Source organism: Sceloporus occidentalis, unplaced genomic scaffold (genome assembly GCF_023333645.1).
Source record: "Sceloporus occidentalis isolate IW3139 unplaced genomic scaffold, rSceOcc1.0.p SCAF_3, whole genome shotgun sequence".
Lineage (NCBI taxonomy): Eukaryota > Metazoa > Chordata > Lepidosauria > Squamata > Phrynosomatidae > Sceloporus > Sceloporus occidentalis.
In genome coordinates, this window is record NW_028316983.1 from 43486652 (window position 1) to 43511609 (window position 24958).

The following is a 24958-nucleotide window of genomic DNA, read 5'->3' on the forward strand; positions in this document are numbered from 1 at the left end:
CAGTGTCCTTGGGGCTTGAAGCCCCAAGGACACCCCTTTCCAGGCTGCGGGGAAGCGGCCTTTTGCCGCTTCCCCGCAGCCTGGAAAGCGGCGGATCGGGGCCTCGGAGGCTGCCGGTCTGGCAGCTGAGGCCCCGATACACCGGGGAAAGCAACGCCTACAGGCCGCCTCAAAGGGCAGTCTGTAACGCGCCTCAATTAAAATACCACTGGATTTTTCTCAACATGTTTCATGGTCTCAATTCAACAGGGGCAACTGTAAAATAATTCACATTGCAATACCTCTAATTCATTCAATCTTTGGATTCGTGGAGTGAAGTGAAGTTTGTCAACATCACATGCAAATGGAGGTTGCCAGTCCTAAAAGAGAGAAAGAAGAACAAAGTAGTATGTTAGGAGTCCTGAAACACAATCAATATGATGTTGTTCACCCTATTTTCTAACTCAGAGAAATCTAACCAGAGTTAAAGTATATATAATCACTTCATACAGTATTATGAAAGATGATGTGCTTTCAATGTTGTGTAATTTATTTACAGTATTAAACACTATTTTTTTTCCTTCTTGCTATTGTTGGAGGAACAGTAAGACACTAGTAGACTTTACATGTCTTAGGAACTGAAAATGTAAAATATCAATTATCATTCAACATATAAATATAAACATAAACATAGATATAAACATATAAATAACCAAGTTAGCATGGGAGCATTATTACAGGGACTTTTTCTATGCAGTTTCTTCAACGTGGGTAAATTAAAGTCATAAATAACAGAAAAACATAATACCATGCTATAAACTTATTAATAACTTTTTGTTGGCACTATTAGAATCAATATAAATTTACTAAATTTCTACACAGATACAATCAAGCATCTGACCTGTTTTTTTCATTATGACATTCAATACAGTACAAAAACCTATAGAATTAGAAGTTTAGAGACACAACTTATTATACTGTCTACAAATGAGTTACAACAATCAGGAACAACTAGAGATCTGAAGGTACGAAATACAAAAATTGAAGGATGCTTGTGAAATAGTTATCTTTCAAAAGAGTGAAATAGTAATTTCAAAAGTCATTTCTTAGATCAAGGAGTCATTTTTTTTATAATATGGGAAAAATAATAAAAGATGTTATATCGCATGCACACAAAATCACAGGCAATTTCCAACCCTCCAGGTATCAGGGGACAGTTCCTATCATTCCAACAATATCTGAATGGTTAGATGTTGCCCACTGATTTAAAGTGTAAGTGAAAATTTACAGAAGAGACAAGCACAGTGGATTGTTGTTACCAAGTAGTTGTTTATTAGAATGCCTTACAACATAACTGTTATGGATCATAGAATCTAGGAGATAGGGGAGGAATCCTTGGACACTGATTGAGTAAACTGAGTTTTGCTTTCATGTTAAAGTCCACAGTATGAAAAGCATATTTCGCTTATGATTAAAATTCCATTAATGAGGTCTATCATACAGTTTTGAACATGCTTTGTCCCTGCTCAAGTTCAGGAGTCTGAAGTTTGTATTTGAGTACAATACTGAGAGTTGTTTGACAGGATCTTTCGAGACTACAGTCGCCCCTCCTAACTCATGAATTTGAGACTTGCAACCTTGAATATCCACGGAGGGGCAACCTCCGCTATTTTCAATTGCACGTGCACCCGCACCACACGCACAGGGATGCACCCCATTAAAGCCTATGGGGCTTGAATATGAATGAGCCTCCGGTTTTGTGGAGGGGTCCGGAACAGATCCCCAGCAAAAACTGAGGGACAACTGTATAATAAGATAATTATATGCAATTATAATTACTGTCGTTAATAACAGAGGGAATAATTTTAGTAGAAATGTTTTCTTAGGAGATCACCATCTATGTTCATGGTTTCAAACAACCATTCATCAGTTTTCTTCATGCATCTGCAGACAGAGAAGAGATGCAAAGAAGAGTTGTACCAAACCCTGGCCACCATCTCGCAGGAGCAAATACACTTTAGAGACTTCAAGACTATACTGCTGCACCAAATACCTAAAGATGTTTTATATTGTTTAACCCTGGAAGTACCTTTCCAACATCAGACCCCAAGAATTTTAAATGCTTTATTAAACTTATGTAATAAAACTTTTACTATTTTCTCAAAAGATCAGCAATTTGAAAGCAAAGGCATTGAAAGACATTATATTAATACTACAGTACAACACAGAACATGGTAAATTAATTTATGATAAACCATTACAAATTAAATTAGATTCAAAGTATCTTTTCCAAATGATTTTGTCTTGTCACTTTGTCTAATTTCATGTTCACTATCACTTTTGCTACACTCCATCTTGTCTTTGGTACTCAAACTTTTATCTTTGTTTTTACATCTACATATGGACGTCGCATACATACCCCGACATAGTATATGAGTGAAAGTATTTTGTTTATTTAGTGTGCATATTTTCATTCACACATTCATGCATATTCATATTTTAACATTTTATAATGAAGTAACGTTGTTTAAATTAGAATTGTTTTATTTTAGTAAATTCAATATCTAATTCTAATTCAATGCATGTGTAAATTGTACACACAAAAAAGCTTGGCATGAGGAAGAAGGATCAGATTCTCAAAGTCTCATGGCCCCCTTGAGCAACTCATGCACGCCCCCCCCCCCCCGATCCCACACCATCATTTGAAAACCACTTATTTAAAAGGTTGCTTCTTTGATAACAATTAACATCTGGCTGCTAAAGGCAAATTCTTAACTAGTACAATAAATGGCAGCAAAAGAAGATGAGATGAGAAGCACAGTAAATTCACTAGCTCTGGTGAATGACCACTGGTATAAAGATTCCTCCCTTGGGTAACACTAACACTAGCCATTGCAACAGGCTGCTTCAGCAGAAGATCGGATGGAAAGCAAAGTCACTCTGTCAGTCATGTTAAAAGATAGTTTGGGGTCTTCCCACATTACCTCTCTGTGTTGGATTTATTTTTAGACTGTAAGTCCATGGACAGAAAGTATTTTGTTCTTAATGACTCTGTATTTTATCAAATTTCCCAGATGCAAAAGTAAAATTAGCCTAGCTAGATTACTGCACTACACTCTTATAGTGCTGCTTATTCCACTTTAACTGCTCTGGCTGCCTCATGTTGCATTTTGATATTTGCAGTTTAGAGGAAAGCATTTAGAATTCTCAGCCAGAGAGCTCTTAGGCCTCACCGAAATACAAAGCCCAGGAAGCAACAGGTGGCAGCCAAAGCAGTAAAAGTGGAATAGCAGCGCTATATGAGTCTAGTGTAGTAATCTACTAAATCACACTGTGCCTCTCCATGAAGAGAATTCAGCAACTGACCTGACGAGGGACACGTTCAGATGCAATCCACATAAGATAGACTTCTAGCTAAAAATTGATACCATGGAGAGGAAATATAAATAATTTTTCTTTTTTGCTAATGCTGATGATTTCTTCTGGATTTTCTGTTTTTTTGTTTGTTTTTTTGCTTGCCCCACATAAACCAGGTTCCATACAGTTCAGAAGACTGTTACTCAATTTGTTACAAATAAAAATTTTAAATAAATAAAAGTCAATTCCGTTTGTAATAATTGCCTGAATACAGTATTTTAATATATCAATTGTGATAATTTTATGCCAAATCAAATTGTACATAGTCATATTTTATGTTCCTAATGTAATAGAATGACTTTCATTCTGTAAAATGTGCAAATGTTGCATTCTTTCAATTTTTCGGAAAAATTTCCATGGGGAGGAACAATGTTTTTTCCCCATGGATTCAAAATCTGCAGATATTTTACTTTCCCGAGCTCTCCTCCATTGTATCTGCACTGCAGAAATACTCGTTTGACACCACTTTAACTGCAACGGCTCAATGCTAGGGAATTCTGGGAAGTGTAGTTTGTTGTGGCACCAGACCTCCCTGACAGAGAAGGCTAAATGTCTCATAAAACTACAGTTCCCAGAATTCCATAGCATTGAGAAATGGCAGTTAAAGTAGTGTCAAACTGGATTATTTCTCCACTGTGGATGTAGCCCTAGTTGTCAGTTTTATTTTCTGTTTTGTTATGTTTGTCATCATCACAGTTGTCATGAATCTAAAAACCAAAGGTGTGCCTGGATCAAAATAAGCTTCTCTACCTTTCACATGTGAGTGTATTTCTTGATTTGTGTGGGTGCTTCCAAACATAGACCATTTTTTCAGTGCCCCCTAAAGGAAGAAATGCAACTTGCTCTTCCATTGGAGAGTTCAGTTTGTAACCTAGGATTGGACTGGCCTCCTCATTCAGTGTACAGAAATTAGAATAATCTGACAGTGTACATAGTTTTTAGAAACGATCTGGAGAACGTATGAACTTCTTATCTTAAAATGTTTATTTATCATGCTAAAAACAAAACAATCCATAAACAATTTTCTTCCTTTTTTCAATTTTTCAAGAAAAAAACCAAAAAAGGCTTCAGGGGAAGAAACCGGTAAAAAACTGAGTTTGTTTCTGAATTTTTCCAGGTTTTTTTCCAGGCCTTCACATCTCTACTTATAGTGGGTTAACAATTCATCTAGCCCAGTAAATGGTTTTGTCATTGGAGGCTTAAGGAACTGCAATAGATAGGAGTGCTTTTCTAAATTTTGCTGAAATACCAGCGCTGTGACCTTACCTGCATGGAGATGGTTTGACAACAATTTCCCATGCACTGTTTTGCTATCTCAAGTCGCATTAAATACAATGGCATAATAAAATGGTGTCCCTTAAATACAATGGCAATATCAAGGCTTTTGGAATTTATATATATCTTTTAATATTTTCAAGCTGTTGATTGCTGAACTTATAGATAAAGAGGATATAGAAGGCTGTAGGCACTGATAACATACCATCTGAAATACTACAGCGGACCTTGGTATCTTCTGGGGTTTGATTCCAAGCTCCCCCATGGATATCAAAATTCATGGATATTCAAGTCCCATTAAATACTACTGTGCATTAAAATAGTATCTCATATAAAATGGCAAAATCAAGATTTGTTTTTTGGAATTTATGTATTTTTGAATATTTTGAAGTCATGGATGGTCTAATCCATGGATAGAGAGGGTCAACTGTACCATACCTTTAAAACCAGTTGGAAACTGAGTTTGATCTAAAATAGGGATGCTAGATTGTTAATTGGAACTGGATGGTTTGACCAAGTACAATTGTGTGTTGTCAGCTCTGCTGATTCCCAATGAATTACTAAAGCTCAAATTAAAAAGCCCAAACTTTAATTTGAAGCCATATATTGAGTTATTAAAGCTCAAATTAAAAAGCCAAAACTTTATTTTGAAGCCATATATTGATTAAGTTGAAATTACCTGAAAAAAAATCTTTTCCAGTTTGTATCTGTCTAGAACTTAAGGTCTTCTTCAGAGACCTTACTCGATATGCAACAGAATAGTTGGGGAAGCATGTACTGTAATTATCAGGGAGTGGGCCTCTTTGGTAACAGCAACCTCCTTATGATCACCACCATCACCCTGTTGGCTTGGCTCCATCTCTCTGATCTTTCTAGCAATAGATAAAGGCCACAATCCCACAGGTACAATCTTAGTCATTGCAAGATATATCCACTACCTCCTTGTGCAATGATTTCCCCCATGAAAGGCGGGCAGGTTTGGAGAGGGAGAGTCATCAGCAAAGCTTGAGACCTTTCCCTTATCCTGGGAGCCCTTGCCATATTAAATCTTTCTTCATGCTTCCAGGACATCAAGAGAAAAGAGAGAGGGAAAAGGACTGGCGAAGATGAAACAGAGCAACACAAAACATATCCTACTGGAATGATAGGCAGGACAAGACTGGCCTTCTAGGGTTGGCTCCATCAATGTAAGGTCACTAGAAGGTCTCTTTTTTCTTCCTGCCTTTCTGGAGTGAGAGGGAGGAGCATAACCCAAACTACAGGGTGTGGGGATCTTATCTACTGAGAAATTAATGCTTCATGTATACTGGACACCATTGCATTTCTTTAAATGAAAACTATCTAGGTAAAGGTAAAGGTAGTCCCTTGACATGACAGTCTAGTCGTAACCAACTGCAGGGGATGGTGCTCATCTCCATTTCTAAGCCAAAGAGCCAGCGTTGTCTGAGGACTGCTCTGGTGGTCATGTGGCCAGCATGACCACACCAAACGCTGTTACCTTACCACTGAGAAGTGGTACCTATCTATCTACTTGTATCTGCATGCAATCAAACTGCTAGGTTGGCAGACACTGGGACTAGTAACAGGAGCTCACCCCATCATGCAGCACTCGGGCCTCGAACTGCCAACCTTCTGTTCTTCCAATCATCAGAACTGGCGTCTTAGCCACTAAGCCACTGCATCCCTGTCTACTTCAATTAAACTGTTTACTTCAACTAAATATTGGTGATATAATATAGATAATGCTCCCCTAGGTCATATTATGTGGGCATGACCAAGATTTATCCCTTTGGATGTTATTACGATGTATAGATTTTATTTGAAAAATCTTTGGCATTTGCAAACACATAAATTCTTTAACTCTACATCCCTGTGATATAGAACTTAATTAATGGTCAATGTGTGGTTGGATCCTGCATACTCTTATTGTTGGTAATAGGCTTAAATGCCCAGACTGAAAAGATAAACACATGCTATCTATTGCCCAATGGTCAGATGATAACATGGGTTCATCTATCATAAATTTGTATTTTACAGACATTAACTTCAAGAAAAGGTGTTTTGGTAAATATGGTCATCTTTTCAGTGTAGTAGCCCAGCCTATGTTTATATCCTATGTACTTACACACACGCACACGCATACATTCTAACCTTCTGCCTTCTTCCTTTCTTTGTAAAACTAGTTTCTAAAATGCTCAAAATATACATGAATTACAGTGCAAACCAACAAGTATCTAATTATACTGAATTTAATGCAACTTACTCCCAGGTAAATATGTATAAGGAAGTAGATTAACAAAACCAAGGTTGTTTGAACTGGGATCACAGTCTGTATGTGGGTAAGGGTGCACCCTATAAGCCCATATTGGTAAAGAATCTCATGGCTGTACCCAAGTAAATATTCAAGGACTTCATCCTTACTGTGGAGACCAGAGTTAGTTAACGTCTGAGGGGCACACTGGTTTCCCTATAATACATCAGTAGCCACAGCCTATAATTTTTGAACTGCTAGATATGCTGGCGCACTGCAAAAGGTATTAATAGTAGACTTCTGAAGTACACTCATGAAGCAAGCTCTCCAATTCGACTATGAAAGTGGAGGAACAATTTTTCTTTTCACACCCTTTTCATTTACAGTTTAGCTTGCCCCACTGAAGGTCAGGCAAACTTTTTGTCATCTTTTCTGACTTGGATTCTTCAGAAACATTTTGCCAATTTTTTTCAATATGGATTTTCCTTTTTGCTCCATATTTGCTACCTTTCCCCTTTCATTCATGCAAAATAAGTGCCATTGTGACCATCACAACTAACATATCAGCCACATACATGCTGTGTCTGTAATTTCTAGCCTGTAGCAAAATCTGCTATAGTCCTTTTCATTAATACAGAGATTAATGATATAACAATTTATTATTTTCCTTAAATTTAAACAGAGGAATTATTTGGACACTAATGAAATTATTTTTGCAGTTTCTGCTGCATACGAAAAGTAAGAACTGACATAAACTGATGTGCATATTAAAGATAATAAAGGTGATTACTGCTTACAATATTTAAAAGTACAGTACTCAAAGTTAGAAAACTATGTTACTCTGGAATTATTTAGTAGCACAGAAATGAACCAAGAAAGTTCTGAAGACTGAGTACAGATCAATAATCTGGAAGACAGTAGCACAGAACATGTGTTCTTTAACAATAAAGTGCTCCATGACTATAAGCCAGCCACTATAAACCACCAAGTGAAATGTTAATTTTTTCCAATATACTGGCCCACACAAAGATCTTCCCCCTCCCCAATGTTGCTTATATAAAAAGTATTAAATATTCAAAATGCCACATTACTAGCAGTGTTTGACCCACTGATTTATGTTCAGCTATTCTACCTTGGATTTAAGATATATATACAGACATCAAGTTTTTTATTTGTGAAGTACACCAAGTTATGCTCACAGCCTTAGGTATATTAACTTCTCTGTCTGGATTACCACATATTAGGCATGTCTCAGCCTGCCACAGTTCACCAAAAAAACATCAGGTAGGTTTTTATATGTTGAGGGATGCAATAGAACAATATCTATTAGAGATAATAATAATATGTTTTTGCACCAAAATTAACTGTTTCTTTGTTTGGCTTGGCTGTACTCACATGTATGTTTAAGATTCTCTTAAAGTGCAGGAAATTCATGAACTGGTATACTATAAAAATTTACTTCTGAATACCTTGTGAAAGAAGAGGGGAAGATAGTTCCCTTTGACAAACCTTTACAAAGACCCAAACTGTCCTCTTCAGCAAGACTAAAAAAAATCAGTGGTCTTTCTGGATTCTTGGAGAACTTGTCAACCAAAAGAGAGCAATGGGTGGAAAAATCTGTTTCCTCATGAACCATAGATTTTCTTTAGGAATCAAAAAAATCCAGACAATTTAGAACAATATAGCATATGGGGATATGGGGGGAAATGCTGAAAGCTGGAAACGACTCTTCATAATACAACACTGCTTATGACAAAATAATACTAAAAAGAACTCTTGTGAATAAATCGCCAGAGTAGGAGTAACAAACCACAATATACTGTAAATGGCATAAACCAAAAGGGAGAGTAAAAGCTTCTGCCAACTGTTTATCAACAAATGATAGTTTGCTGATCTACCTGGACACTACATGAGATAATATGTAGAAAGATCTTGTAGCACCTTTGAGACTAACTGAAAAAAAGAATCTGGCAGCATGAGCTTTCATAAACTTAAGTCTACTTCCTCAGATGCACTGGAAATCCATCAACCTCTTCAAAATGCATCTGAGGAAGTAGACTGTAGTCTATGAAAGCTCATGCTGCCAACTTCTTTCTTTCACTTAATCTCAAAGATGCCACAAGATCTGTCTACATACTGATTCTACAGACTAACACAGCTATAGCTTTGAATTCTACAACATGAGATAGTTTATTCAAACCAAAGTGCAACAAGCATAAAAGCAAGCCAAGCCTTTCACTATTTGTTATATCTGAATCTCATTTTAAAATGGCAACCTGTGAATTTATTTGTTCTTCCTCTACTGAGAATGCCTAACATCTGTATCTTTTAAAATTTTGTTCTGTATAGTAAATATTACTTTGATTTTGACAAAAAGTCCATCTTCCTATCACTTCTGAAATCTATCACTTCATATGACATCCCTGCTGGGGAGTTTTGTTTTTGCTTTCAAATAACAAAACATAAATACTGGTTTCTGAGTGGCATGAAACAAAGGAATCCAAGAAATGGAGGTGACCTCTCTTTCCTACTACATTCCACTCCAGTGGACTACAAAGGCCTACTCCAGAGAGTTGGGAAACCAAAGCTGATTTGCAGACAACTGCAGCTGCAGGATTGGAAGGACATTCTACCTCATTGATATATATGTATATATGTAAATAATAAGATATCTTACAGAAGAGACCCAAGTCTAAACACAAAATTCATTTAAATTTCATCTTATACTCATAGCCTAAATGCAGTTTTATCTGGGTAATATTTTAAATAATTTTGTGTATGAAAGAAAGTTTGTGAACACTGAATCACCAGTAAGCAAAAGTGTCACTATCTCAGCCACCCATGGAAAAAAATGGTTTTTAGAGGATTTTGGAATTCTGAGTAAGGGAGACTCAACCTGTAAAACTGTATCATCCAAAATCAAAACCCACAGGATTCCAGAAGCTCTCTGAATTAAAACAAGCTAGACTCAATACTATAACTGACAGAGAAGAAGCAATATGAGCATCCCCAAAGAGTGAATTCTACAGCCTTTATGCCACCACTGGAAAACTTATGTGACATGTTTATGCTTAAATATGCAATTTTAACATTTTAAGCTCAAATACTTCACAAACACTAAAAACAACTGTAATAATCTGAACTAGCTGAACATGAGGCCTAGTCTACACCTCTTTCACACAGTAAAATCCACACAGTGACACAACTATTCATCTGCTTCTTGGGTAGCACTTTAGCAACACCACCACAACTGGGAATGAGCTCTACTCCCTACTCTGATGCAGACTGTCCTGTAGTTGACACTGAAGGTTTTGGTGCTAGTGCAGCTCCCAAGTGGGTGCAGTTCAAGCCTTGGAATGAAAATCTACTACCCTTGGACAGGTTTCCAAAGAAACCACTATCCCTCCCAACCAGGGAGGTGCTATAAAGTTAATAACTAGGCATTTAGTAGGTGGCTGCCTGTAAAATGAAGGAAATTGGAGGAAATTTTGGACTATTTATGATGTGAAAGGGTTTTTCCTTTAGTTATTCAAAAACAGATGTTAGTTTACCATAGCATTTTCATTTATGTCACCTATTAATGTTTAGGAAAAACTGTTAAGATGCTGCTCTGAGACCATGCAATAAAGGTGAATACAGTGGGCCCTTGGCATCCTCTGAGGGTTTGTGTCCAGATTTCCCTGTGGAAACCAAAATTCATGGATGCTCAAGTCCCATTAATACAATGATATAGTTAAATGGCATCTCTTATATAAAATGGCAAAATCAAGATTTGCTTTTTGGAATTTACATATTTTTTAATACTTTCAAGTTGTAGATATTTGAAGTCATGGATATGAAGGGCTGAATACAAATAAAAAACAAAATCTCTACAAAGTGCTATGATTTATAATATTAAAACTTTATAAAAATAGTGCATTTTGCTAATTCGTCAATATATGGAGAATTCCTTAACACCAACAAACATAACAATTCTATTACCAGTAGTTTTAATAGAATAATATAAATTAAATCAGATGTAGTGGAAAATATTTAGGACTTGGGTCTTTTCTACTTTATCAATCAGACGACAAAGAGTGAACATGACCACATAGCCCGAACATCCCCCCCCAAAAAACATGGAAGCCTTCCACTTCATAAAGAGTAAATTCATTACAACAGCCCTCCAACCCATGTCTGGGTCAATACGGAATGTAAAACAGGAAGTACAGTAGGTTTCTCCTATTCCTTTTCACATTTTTTTAAATTTTATTTTTCAACTCATATTCCTTCCCTGGTTTCTTCTAACAATAGTATGATACACATCAGAATCTGGTAATTACATTTACCACTAACCACAGCTGATTCCAAATCATATTTTATTACAAACTCATTTAAAACCGTGGTTTAAATTATGCCCTGTTTAGTACCACAGTAAACTGTGTTCCCAAAACCCAATAAGGGAGGATAGAATCAGTAGAGAGAAAAGGGAGAAGTGGCTTTAAAACTTTTCAACATATTCTTAAACTGTGGTTTGAATTATTTAAGTATTAATTCACCCAACAGGAAGCAAGACATCTGCAAGAATCAGAACATGGCCAGGTTTTTTTTGACGCCCCTGCCTAAATAGGCAGAATACTGATATGATAGCGATTTTTATCCCATTTGTGGGGAAGTCTTTGGCCTCCACATGAAGTCCCAGCAAACATGGCCAATGGTAAGGGATTACAGAATTTGTAATTCAAAACATCTGAAGGGCCAAAGATCCCTTCCTCTTCCTAAGTAGAAATATGTGAAAGAAATTAAGGGAAGGAATAGAAAGAAACCTAACAGACATTACCTAAAAAAACTACCACATGCCACATAAAGTTCTGACACCAATGACTGCAAACCTCACACTGGGTTAAAATTAATATTAACACTAGATGCGCCCATGTGTACACAGGCTATACAGTGATAGCTATTTTTCAGGTGTTTTCGTTAAGAGATAAGTACAAGTATAACTCAGGCCATGAAGAAGATGTGCTGTTGGGTGTTACTTCTCTAAAAGAAAATTTGGTTCACAATGCATAAAAATAGGGATAGGGTCCAACACATAAAGAGAGTTTAATATGTTTCAGCAACCTTTTTATTTGAAATTAACAATGTGCACATGTGGAAACAACCAAGTCAAAGTAAACAAAAACATTAGTCTTCTAGAAACCACTCAAAAGCTTCTTCCAAAATTAATCCAAGGATTATTTTTTCCCTACAGCAACCTCTACTTTTCCTTTGATTTCCATTTTGATGACCAAATTTACAGATTTATGCTTCTTTAACAAGGCTGCTGCTGGTGGTTTTGAGTCAAATGTATGTACTGCTCTCCCCTTTTATCTGTTTTGCTGTTCATACATACACAGTAAGGGATTCTGGGAGCAGCTGCTGTTTATCTTTGCCTGTTGTAAACAGGTACACGCAGCTGTAGTAAGATCAGCTACAGCAGAATTCTTTCTTTCCCAGTTCAAACTTTATTCCATTGTTTGTTGCAGACACACTGCCCCAACCTAACACTAAAAGTCTGTTTCTCCAGCCCTCCTTCACCATCCTCCTCCCAACGCTGATGCTGCAAAAAAAAACAAAAAAAAAACTCTTCCAAGCATACAGAGGATGAGGAATAGGAGACCTGGGTTGTTTTTTTTTTTTTTGGGGGGGGAGCTTCTGGAGTATGCCTGTAATATAATTAGTACAGCACTTGGGAAACAAAATGTATTTCTAAATACTGGTAACCAGCCCACCGTAGGCTCATAATGAGTAAGATTCCCTATTATAATTTAAATATTCAGGGTAAGTCGCAAGCAAGTATCTAATGCTTTACACTCTTATAAACTAAATTAATAGTAATTTATTTTGTTAATTGCAAGTGTGGAACAGAACAATTTCATGATTGGGAAGGATCTGATACCTCATGTTCTGGCTATCACTTATCTAGAAGAGGTTTGTGCTGCCTTTCCATTTATACATTATCCATCATAATTTAAAAAAAAAAAGAGATTCCCTTTTAAACTTTTTAGATCAAGAGGATATTTATCCAGAAGTCTATGCTACAGTACTTCTATTTATCAAAGAAGCAGTGAGTGAAATTATATGCTGTTACCTACAGTAGTTTGCTCAACAAAAGGTTATGTTCACACCAATGCACAGATGCAACCTAATCTACAGCCTTAAGCAAGACTGACTATGGGGAGTTACAGGAACAGTTCCCTCGTTTCAGTGGGATGCCCAATTCTTTACAAGTTTGTGTGCTGGATTCCAGGCTATAATACATCTTTTTCAGTCAATGCAAAAAAACAAAACAAAACAAAAAAACAAAAAAAAATCCTTAAAATATTAAACAGATGACAACTTGGGTCCAGTTTTTTATCTAAACATCAACTCTAACTGTTTGAGGTAATGATGGCACTATCTTTAAGCATTAAATTTTGTGAGCATTCTTTCTTTTACATCTCTGAGATGTGGACTAGTTTATTGTTCTCAAATATGGCTGTTGCACCATAAGCTTTCCCATCTGCCTACCCATATAATCAGCAGCAGCTGGACATTTTTTTAAAAGAAATAAAGTGATAAAAATATTTTCTCCTGGTCTGGGGTAACACTACACATATTTTATACTGCAAGTTAATTTTCTGCTGGTTATACCACTCAACTGTGTCACACAGAAGTCCACAAACACTTACCCAGGACAATCACTAATTTAATTCTGGCCTCTAGCCACCTTCATACAAGAGTAGTCAGTTTCAAAAAGGCACCCACAGAATATACTGCCAGAACACCTCTTTCAAAATGGCAGAAGACTGTATTTTGCACCAGTGACAAAGCACCAGCAAAATGGAATGGAGTAGACGGACTGCTATACAATCTCTCTCTCTCATCATTTTCTCCTGTAATCCCCCATCTGTCCCAGCCAGAAGGTACAAAAAATGATGATCCTTTAATTCTACTGAATGGGAAGCAAGAACGTGGAACAACACTTCTAGGAACAGTGACTGGCTATTAAATCTAGCAAAATGTGCAGCTAATTTTTGTCTTTACTTCTGTTCAATATCAACAAACCAATACACAGCAATGAACCCACTAGAGTAGGGCCAGCCATTGTCTTTACATTATACATATTAATTTACAGATGAGAAGTATTCTTGTCCAATGTGGTCCAATCATGGATGGCCGGGCCTTATAAAGGTGGTATCACTTACCAGTAGGGCTTTCAGAAAATATGAAACAAATAAAAAGACCACAGATTTGAAGATGGGGATTTGTATGCTTCCCAAAAGATCTGCTTGAAGGGCAGATTGGCAATGATCCTTTTACATTTTCATAAGACTGCAGTAATTGATATGAAATCTGTGTCTTACTTATTTACATAACAAGTAGGGCTATAAAACTATGCCCTGCCTGGTAGTACTAGAACAAAATACTCTAGCCACCAATTGGCCATCTCAGGATCAGAAATACAAACGCATTTACAATTTCTATATTCAAAGATATTGAATACCGCAATTGATAAGAAATAAGCAATAATTCACTCTAAAAGTATTTTGGAGACACAGATTTAAGATGGTGTCGTGCAAACACAGGATCAGATGTAGTTTTTATTTGGTTCAATAACAAACTTTTACATTTGTTGTAGAAACTAGAAGAAAAACTTTAGAAGATAGCATTTCTGTATTAAACCAATCATTGTTTTTTTAAATCAGAAGGCTCTACTACCTTGTAGTATCCAGCAAGCATTGTTCCCACACAAACCTTATTGAAATAAATGGAACTGCACAGGAACAAAGGTTGGTAGATTTCAGTCAGTAGATTGTTCCCACACAGTACTTCATTTGTGTGCCAATCTTCAGTTACATTTTCTAATTAAAATTAAAAGACACACTGAAATTTGTTCAAAGCAAGACAATGGCTACAATTCAAGTTCTATTGTAGCATTCACAGGCTTATAAAATGGTTTTATCTTGAACTCCTAGGTAAACTTTCAAAGAATTTCTAATATAATATTATCTGTTTGAATCCATATGTATCACTAGGTCTCTCTAAATCCAGAATGACCTTAATCTTGGTGAAACTAATGTCTTTTAACAAAAAAATCTTTGTTTGGCCAAATCTCTCCTCATCCACAGTTTACCTTTTTGAGTAAGTACAAATAACAGTAGAATAAAGCCAGTGCTTTGTTATACTGAGAAATAATGCAAAAACACTGTAATTGGAGTTACTAGTTCAAAATTGTCCTTTTGTAGCCTGCTGTAGTGGCTGTTTACACTTGCACTGATGGAGACTTAGCACCCTTCCCACTATGTATCGCACTCTAAAATGGTGGCCATGTTTGTCTAGCTTTCTGAAAGAAAAGATCTTTCAAAACTCCCAAGGCTGATATTTATGTCTTCTCAACTTTAAAACATAAGTGGCCACATGGAAATTAAGGCAGATGGCTCTAGAATGGCCAGATAAATGTTTTTATGGGTATACAGAGCAGGGAAATAAGGTAAACTAGAGGCTGAACCACAATGCCAACATGGAGGGCAACACCCAAGCAGCTGCCTTCACTTAGGTCTTTACAGTGATTGCTATACTGTATTTACATGGGAAGTAGGCAGCCCAGCCCCAAGACTTAGACAAAGCTTAAACTTTGTTAGACGCAGCACCTGAACCCAAGTCATCTTACTCTTAAAATAGTCAACCTCGTGCATGGGGAAAACTGTGATGATGATGATGGCTGCCTCTTTCTCACCATAAAGAATTCTCTGCAACTATTTCTTTTAATCGCAGAACTCTAATACTTTCTTTAGACACTTGAAAATATACCAGATCTTCTAATCACTACTTGGTTACCAAGTTTTAAAAAAGCAAGATCCTCAGCTGATAGCTGGGCTCAGTTCAGGAGGTTTCCTAAAGTTATTTATTTATTTATTTATTTATTTGAGGTGGCTCATCGTGAGCCAGAGCTGAAACAAAAGCCTTTAAAAGCGCTTTTTGAAGAGGCCAGAAATCATCCCAAGAAGGGACTTTGGAAATAGGGAGAACAACTTCTGAGGTCCTTCTTGAAAGGCAGCAGCTTAGAAACCTGCCTGGATATATGTGTGTGTGTGTGTGTGTGAAAGAGAGTGAGACAGAGAGAGAAGTGAGTGAGGGGAGGGAGAGGGTGCTAAGAGTGTGTGTGTGAGAGAGAGAGGGAGAGGGGGTGAATGTGCAAGAGAGAGGGAGTGTGTGTGTGAGAGGGGATGAGGGGGTGAGAAACGGAGTAAGCGTGTGTGTGTGAAAGAGAGAGAGAGGGTTGTGAAAGAGAGAGGGGAGGAAGGGTGAGAATGTGAGTGAGTGACAGAGGTTGATGAGAGGGGTGTGTGAGAGAGAGGGGGGCTGTGTGTGTGAGAGAGAGAGAGACAAAGGGGGTGAGAGGAGGTGTCAGAGAGGGGTGAGAGGGAGTGTGTGACAGTGAGAGACAGGGTGAGAGTGTGTGTGTGTGAGAGAGAGAGAGAGGAGGGGATGAGTGTTTGTCAGTCTGAGAGGGAGTGAAAGTGTGTGTGTGTGTGTTAGAGAGGGTGAGTGAGAGGTGGGGTGTGTGTGTGAGAGAGGCAACGAGGGACAGAGAGGAGGTGTGTGTGAGGTGTGTGTAGGCTCCTTTCTTGCTTTCCAGACCTCTGGGCCAGAGACCCAAGGAGGCAACTTTCTTTGGGCCGTGGATGGAGAGCTCCGGCAGCTCCCAGGGGCCTGGCTGGCAGGCAGCCATGTTGGCGGCTCTGTTTGGCTGGAGGACGCCCAGGGCCCCCGGGACCCGTCCAAGGGAAGGCGGCCGGGAATGGAGGACACTCTTAGGAACTGCATCATCAGTTCGTGCTGCTTAAGCCTGGCTCCAAGCGGAGGACGCTTGGGGACCCTCTCTTTCTCCTGCTGGGGATGGAGGGCAGGGAGGGGAAAGAGGACCAAGCCCGGTCTCCTCCTTCATCCTCCAAATGGAGGACATTCTGGACATTCCCTCCTGGAAGGAAGGAAGGAAGGCTGAGGATGGGCGGCGTGTCCGGGAAAAAGAGGGCCAGGTTTTGTCTGGAAGCTGAGGCCAGGCTGGGCCTGGAGGACGGGTCCGGGGAAAGAAGGGCCCGGTTATGTTTCAAAATGGAGGCCAGGCGGGTGGGAATGGAGGACGCCAAGCCCGGTGCCCTTGCTCCGCAGCTCTGCCTGGAGGCTGGGGACGGGCGGCGTGTCCGGGAAAGGAGGACCGGCCTTTCTGGCGCCACTCACCGGCGGCGGGCGCACTTTGCAGATCCCGGTCTGCTCGGCGATGGGCCGGATCTTGTGGATGAAGGCGAAGGGGTCGGCGAACTCCTCCCAGCTGGGCTCGAAAACCGGGCACTCGGGCGGCGGCAGGAACTCCGACATGGCCGGAGGAGGAGGAGGAGGAGGAGGAGGAAGGGGGCACGCAGCAGCTGCAGCCACGACGGCCGGCGGAGAGGAGCCCAGGCGCCGCAGCCGCCGCCGCCGCCGCCGCTCAGAACGCTCCCGCAACTGCCAAAGCCCCAGCGCCCCTCGAACCCAACGGAGAGTCTGCCTCCGCCGACGCCGCCTCCTCCTCCGAGGGAAAAGAGTCCGCCTTCTGGAAGGCAGTGGCTCCTTTTTCTGAAGCCCAGGCCCTCCTCCTCCTCCTCCTCCCAGGCAGAAGCCCACCCCCTTCCAGGAGGGCAAGGGAAAGGGACACGAGAGAAAGGCCGCACAGAAGGCAGGCCACCGGCATCCTCCTCCTCCTCCTCCTCTCCCCTTTGGAAGAAAGACTCTTGTGGTGGTGGTGGTGGTGGTGGTGATGATGATGATGATGATGATGATGATGATGATGATGATGATGATGATGATGATGATTAAAGTCAAGGAAAGCTCGTGATGCCCACGTCTTTCTTTCAGCGAGTCCCAAAGGTGCCACAGGAAGGATCCCTTTGCCCAAGATCCCAAAGCCACACAAAGGCCAAAGGCATTAAAAATAAAACACACAAAAGGTTGCACATGCCATTGGTCTCAGTTGTGGCTTCCCTGAAAGAGAGGGGAGCCTTCCTTCAGGAATGGGGGCCTCAACTCCCGACACATTCAAGGCCCTCAAGCCCCAAGGAAGAAGAGCTCCATTGCTTTCCTTCAGTCTCTAGATCAAGCCACTCTGCTTGGACCACTGTGGGGCACACAATGGCCACTCTGGAAAATAGGCCAGATACAGTGTGTGAGAGACCTCTTGGTTTGAGGGTTGGCAACCATGACTCTGGAGACCAGGATTCAGTTCCCACTTTGGCCATGAAACCCACTGGGTCACCGTCACACTGTCTCAGCCTCAATGGGAAGGCAATGTCAAACTTAAGAACAAACATGGCCAAGAAACCTCAATTATAGGGTCGCTTTAGGGTGGCCATTGGTCAGAAAAGACTTGAAGACGCACAACAACAAAGGGACAAAATGGAGTGGAGCGTGGAGGGGACTGTGATGCTGTGGGCAGTTTGTGCAAACTTGTAATACAATTTGGTTCAAATATACCTCCGTGGGCTTCGAAGGGGGTCGTTTTCCTGGACTTTGTACTCTTTCCACCCAAGAAAAAAACACACTTTTAGCCATTTCTATATTCTGAGGATAAATAAACATGCAAAAAAGGGGGGCAGGTTGGATGCTGAGAGATGGTTACTTGACTATAAGAGTGCTTCCTCTGTGAAAAATGTATACACTTGTATACAGCGCATAAAGAAAATAATGGCCTAAGTGGGTTTGGCTGGGCATTTTGTTCATATTTTTGGCACAATTATCCTAGGAAAGGCTTCGATTTCTTTTGTTTACTCCCAGTTCCTCATTCAAAATGGAGACTGAGCCAGTCTGCTGCTTTTCTCTCACAGTTTTCTGAACTGTCTTTCTAAACTTGCTCCTTTTTTTTAAAATGAAGCCAACAACAGCTTTAATAGTCTGAGCTGCATGTTTACTTGGACGTAAAGGCCACTGAAGGCATTCATATGTACACCAAGTCAATGTATAGATGACTTAATGTCTTTTCAGTTTGTAATCCACCATCTCCCAAAGGGTAAAGTGAGAGGATTTTGGAACAAAATTATTAATTTGGCAGCATAGAAAACATACTGAACCCTGTGAAATATAGGTTTTAAGAAGAACAGCTCTGTCACTTCTTTAGTCTCTCAAGTAATATCCAAATAAAATGGACTTTGGCCTGACTTTTTCTCCCAGCTTCTAAATCTGATGATCGAAGAAACATCCAGAGGAAACGAAGCTCAGAGGTCACTTTATTGTGTAGTTTTCCCAACTTAAATCATGCAAGGATTATGCCATCAATCACCATCTACAAATTCATAGGATAAAAGGGAAAGGTAGCCTTTCGAGCGCATACAATACAAATCATTTTTAGTACCATGGGATTTTGCCATAAGGCTGCCATCCTTATTCCAGAGTAATCCCATTATTTTAAATTTAGAACTAATCCAGAGTAAACTCCTTGAGGTTCCACTTTAAGGAATAAAAAAAGGACCTAAAGTGTGGGAGGGATGAACATCTTTCTAACACTCCATACAAGGAAAGGTTTGTATTCCTAAGAACATACAAAACATATTTTTTGTGGTTTTTCGGGCTATGTGGCCAAGTTCTAGACATACAAAACACTTGCGTTTTGTATTTCGAAGGACACTAGAGAGAGCCAGTGTGGTTTTTGAGCATTGGACTGTGGCACCGGAGAGCAGGGTTCGAATCCTGATTCAGACATGTACAACCAAAGGGTGACCTTGCGCAAGTCACACTCTCTCAACCTCAGAGGATGGCAATGGCAAAAAACCTGAAGAAACATGCCAAGAAATCCCTATTATAGGGTTGCCATAAATCGGAAATGACTTGAAGGCACACAGTAACAACAAAGAACACTCTGCTTTCATATTTCTTCCCCTCATATTCAGTTATGGACCTATTCTAAACACCTTGAAAACTGCAAGAACAGCTGCCACCAGTTAATATGTGGAGTCCCAGTCCTCCAGGTTACACAGGATTTCCTCTCCTGTTTTCCCCTCAGAAGTGGGCTTTTCTCCCCTCAGAAACTACTTATCTATCCCCGAGTCCTGCCACACTTAACCTTACACTTTATACTTCTTTATTAATAAAAGGTGTATTTATATTGATGTTACTAAATAATCACTTCAGGCCACTAGGCTGTGAAGAAGAAGAAAAACAGGTTTTATTTACAACAAGAACTTATGAGGTCGAGAGAACTTGCAGCACCTTTCTTTGAGACTAAATAAGAGAAAGAAGTTGGCAGCATGAGCCTTCCTAGACTTCAATCTGCTTCCTCAGATGTATGTATTAAATGCATCTGAGGAATTAGACTGAAGTCTACAAAAGCTCATGCTGCCATCTTCTTTCTTTCAGTGAGTCTCAAAGGTGCTACAAGACCTCTCTACACACTGATTCCACAGACTAACATGGCTATCTCTTTCAATTCAAGAACTTAAGAGGACAGGAATCACTTCAGGATCCTATCTTTCAAACTGCTGCCTAAAAACTTTGGGCTGGGGCCTTTGTTTTGAGTGCTTGACAGCCAGGGCCTGAGGGGAGAGGGGCTTAGAGACCCCCTCCTTCCAGCAGCAACAACAACTAGATCCTCAGAGAGGCTCCCAAAGGAAGGAAGGCAGGAGGCCTCCAGCCACATGGGTCTCTACTCTCTTAATCCTCCCTCTTTTCCTTTATGAGCTATGTTTACATGCGCGGAGGGATCCCGCACAGCTGACAGCCACCTCAGTGGCCGGCCCTTCTTTTTTTAAAGAGCCTCTCTATTCTCTGGGATAGGCCCAGGGCTCGCGGTGACGTCACAGGGGAGGAGGGAGGGGAGCCCGAGAGGCTTCATTGTCTGGAACCGTGCAGCGGGGAAGCCGGACCTTTCCAGTGGAAGAAGCGGCGCTGCGCGGAGTGCGCATGCGCGGCATTGGTGGCGCTAGAGGGGGTTGCTCTGCTCTCCTCTCTTTGCAGCCTGCAGGGAAGAATTGCAAAGCCCCTTTGTGTGTGTGTTTGTGTGTGTGTTTGTGTCTCCCCCCCCCGCCAAGGGTGACCAGATGTCCTAACCACAGGGAGGACCACAAAATGCATTAAAATAAAATGCACAAAAAGAATGCATGCATGTGTCATTTATTTATTTTATTTAGCATGCGTAAATAAAAGCCATCTGAGGAAGGAGGCTCAAGCCTATAGTACAGAGAAGCTCATGCTGCCCACTTCTTTCTTTCAGTGAGTCTCAAACGTGCTACAAGACTTCTTTCTATATTATTATTATTACTGTTATTATGAAGGAAAGCTCATGCTGCCCACTTCCTTTCAGTGAGAGTCTCAAAGGTGCTACAAGACCACTGTTATTGTTGTTATTATTATTATTATTATTATTATTATCATCTAGGAAAGTTCATGCTACCCATGTCTTTCTTTCAGTGAGTCTCAAAGGTGCTACAAGATACCTTTGCACATCCCAAAGCCACCACAATAAAGGATTTATTTTATGTATTTTAATTAGTATGCATAAAAAGGCGTCTGAGGAAGGAACATGTGAGGGGAAAAAATGGAGGACATTATCAAAGTGTTGCGTTAAAACAGAATTAAATTAATATTAATTGTAACGTCAGGAATAAACTCTTCTAGAACATGGCCCCATAGCCTGAAAAACCCACAAAAAACTATGGATGCCGGCCATGAAAACCTACGACTTCACATCAGAATTAAATAATTACTGTATTAAAAGAGACTGCCCATAAAAGAATAAAATATAAAGTTTAAAAGACAAAAAGTGTTTCAAATCCACGTTTTGAATCTACTTTAGCCTCCATTGTCCCAGGAGGGCAGGGTGACCAGATGTGTCCAAGGAGGACAAGGCACCACAAAGGGAGAGCCTTCAAGAAAAATGAAGGACATGACCAAAGGAAGGCCAGTATAAACTCATGCTTCTTAGTCATGCTTTTAAATGGGAGAACACTTTGGAATCCTTCCTGGACATAAAATAAAAGCTAAAAATACTCATATCAATGCAAATGTATGCTGCTTAGTCATGCTCAAAATGGAGAACATTTTTGGAATTCCTCCTGGACAGAAGATGGAAATAGAGGACATGTCCTGAAAAAAGGAGGACATCTGGTCACCATGATCATGGCAAAATTGGTTCAGAGGCTTTTTTCCATTAGGCTTCCTCTGAAGCTGAGAGAGTGTAACTTGCCCAAGGCAGGATGACCAGCTGTCTTAACAGCAAAAGAGGACAAGGCACCATAAAATGTAGGACATTCCTTAAAAATGGAGGATGTTATGCTATAAAAGATCAAAACACTAATTGAAATATAAATTCATGTGTTTTAGTCAGGCTCAAAATGGAGGATGTTTTCAAATTTCTCCAGTACAGAAGGTTAAAACGGAGGATAGTTCCTGGAAAACGAGGACATCTGGTCGCCTTGATCTAAGGCAATCCTATCATGGCAAAATTTCTTCAGAGGGTTTTTGCCTTTTTGCCTTCCTAATAATAATAATAATAATGAGGGTGAGTGTGTGTGAATTGCCCAGGGTCACCTAGTGAGTTTACAAGGCCATGGGGGGATTCAAACCCTGGTTTCTAGCTTCATAGTTTAAACAACTGCAGGACGCTGGCTCTCTTAGGTGGGTTTACTTGAAAGTTAGTAAATCCCAGTAATAAATAAATAATAAGGTAATAAATCAGAACAGGAAGTGCAGTCAAGAAATCAGAAGAAGACAAAGGTTGCATTTGCACTGCAGAAATAATCCAGCTGGACACCACTTTAATTGCCTTGGCTCCATTTTATGGAATTCTGGGAATTATAGTTTGTTGTTGTACCAGAGCATAGCTCTAAGATGACCCCCTGAGAAGAGAAGATCAGAGCTCTGGTGCCACAACAAACTTCAAATCCCAGAATTCCATAGCATGGAGCCATGGCAGTCAAACCGGATTATTTCTGCAGTGCAGATGCAGCCAACAAATGGCGAGGGCAGCTATAAAAGAACTAGAAAAAATCCGAGTGAGCAAAGATATACAACTAAGTATGGAAATTAGAATCCTACAAGCTATTGTATCCCCCCATGATCATGTACGGATGCAAGAGCAGGACAACTAACAAAACAGGCAGGAAGAAAATAAATTGAGGCCTGATTCCCATTACCTTTTAAACCGGACCACAAATTGGATCAGAATCGGTTTAAATTTGTCCATCGGCTGGCTGGAGCGGGTTCATTTTGAATCGATTCATGCATGAATGTGAACCACAAGTGGATTATTTTAGAGGGGAAAATGGGATCGGGGCAAATGTACTGGGAACCACACTCTGCTGTTGAATTGATCCATCGATTTGGATTGCACACCAATTTATCTGTAAGTGGGAATGAGGCCTCAGATGTGATGCTGGAGAAGAGTGCTGATGGGCATCCATAAAGACAAACAAATGGGTCCTAGAATAAATCAAGTCTGAACGCTCCTGGAAGCCAAGATTATCAAGCTGAGGTTGTTGTACTTTGGCCACATCATGAGAAGACTTGAATAATTGGAAAAGACAATAATGCTGGGAAAGGTGGAGAGAAGTAGAAAGAGAGGAAGGCCACATGCTAGATGGATGGACTTAATAAAGGAGGTCATAGACATGAATTTGCAGGAACTAAGCAGAGCAGTGGAGGACAGGGAGTCCTGCATCATCCACAGGATTGCCATGAGTCAAACTTGACTCGAAGCCAGTTAACAGCAACAACAAATATATCCCATTTGGTGTTATGGGTTTGCACCCTTGTGTGCTCAAGAAGGATTTACCTTTTAGGATGAGAGGAAGTAAGGATGGAAGAGAAAGAGAGAAAGAACAGAGGAAGAGAAAGATTAAGGGAGATTAATTACTGGAGAGTAAGAGTGGTTAAAGATGAAATAGAAGGAAAAGGAGAGGAAAGGTGAAAGTTTGTATTGATGTAAATGGGGATGCTTGTATTGATGTTGCCAAGTATGCTTGTATTGTATACGTTTCTATTTTACTGATGGATGTTTGGATAATGTTTGTATTGATGTAGCACTTTACATTTCTATACCGCTTCATAGTGTTAGAGTCATAGTGCTTCACAACGCATAATGTAGTAATGTATTGGGAGCCAGGCTGGTGTAGTGGTTTGCATTTTTACCTTGCTACATTTTAATTCATAACTATTTTAACTTTTTAATTGGTTTAATCGGGTTTTTTAAATTTTATATTTATATATTTTAATGTTTTGTTTTTAAGTGATATTCTTTTAGCACTGCTGTTTGACGCCTTGAGTCTCTATATTGAGAGAAAGGCAGGATATAAGATGATGATGCTGCTGCTGCTGCTGCTGATGATGATGATGATGATGGCTTGTGCATTGGACTATGATTCTGGAGACCAGTATTCAAAATCCTGGCTCTGGCATGTAAACTCACTAGGTGAATTTGCGCAAGTCACACACTCTCAGCCTCAGAGGATGGCAATGGCAAAGGCAAACTTCCCTCTGAAGATACTTACCCGGAAAACACTGTGACTGGTTCACCTTGGGGTCAGCCATAAATCAGAAATGACTTGAAGGCACACAGCAACCAGAAAGTAATGATTTCTCCCCTCTTTTAATAATGAATAGTTGTGGAAGAAAGATATTTAACAACTTAAATAAAAAGGAAAGATTGATCCTCTAGGGTTGCAACCCTGCCCTCCTTGCAAACAATGGTTCTTGCTCCAGAGGAGACAGGCCTAAGTTTGCAAGTTATTGTGAGATCCTGAGACTAGGAATTCATCCACACTGTAGAAATAATCTGGTTTGATACTGATTTAATTGCCATGGCTCCATGCTTTGGAATTCTGGGAATGGATGCAGTTGGTAAAAGGTGTCAAACCAAATTATTTCTGTAGAGTGGATGCAGCCTTGTGAGAAAGTCAGACCAGGCACTGGCAATGGCTAATATTGCTGCTCCCTCTTCATTCCCAGCACAACTCTTCCTCAAGCAGAGCCTGGGCTCTTTTCCAAGGGCGAAAATATTGGAACCCTTCC

The 24958-nt window shown here is 39.9% G+C and overlaps 1 protein-coding gene across 2 annotated transcripts in view; it reads right to left on the reverse strand.

The window, feature by feature from the left end:
- KDM5B (lysine demethylase 5B) overlaps positions 1–17389 on the reverse strand; it is a 76429-nt gene extending 59040 nt beyond the window's left edge. For both annotated transcript variants that reach the window (XM_089514223.1, XM_089514222.1), the window contains exons 1-2: positions 17168–17389; positions 282–359 (exon numbers count right to left, since the gene is read on the reverse strand). In XM_089514223.1, the coding sequence (XP_089370349.1) occupies positions 282–359; positions 17168–17305 (216 nt within the window). In that variant the 5' untranslated portion in view covers positions 17306–17389. The remainder of the gene's footprint in view (positions 1–281; positions 360–17167) is intronic.
- Between the last annotated feature and the right edge of the window lie 7569 nt (positions 17390–24958).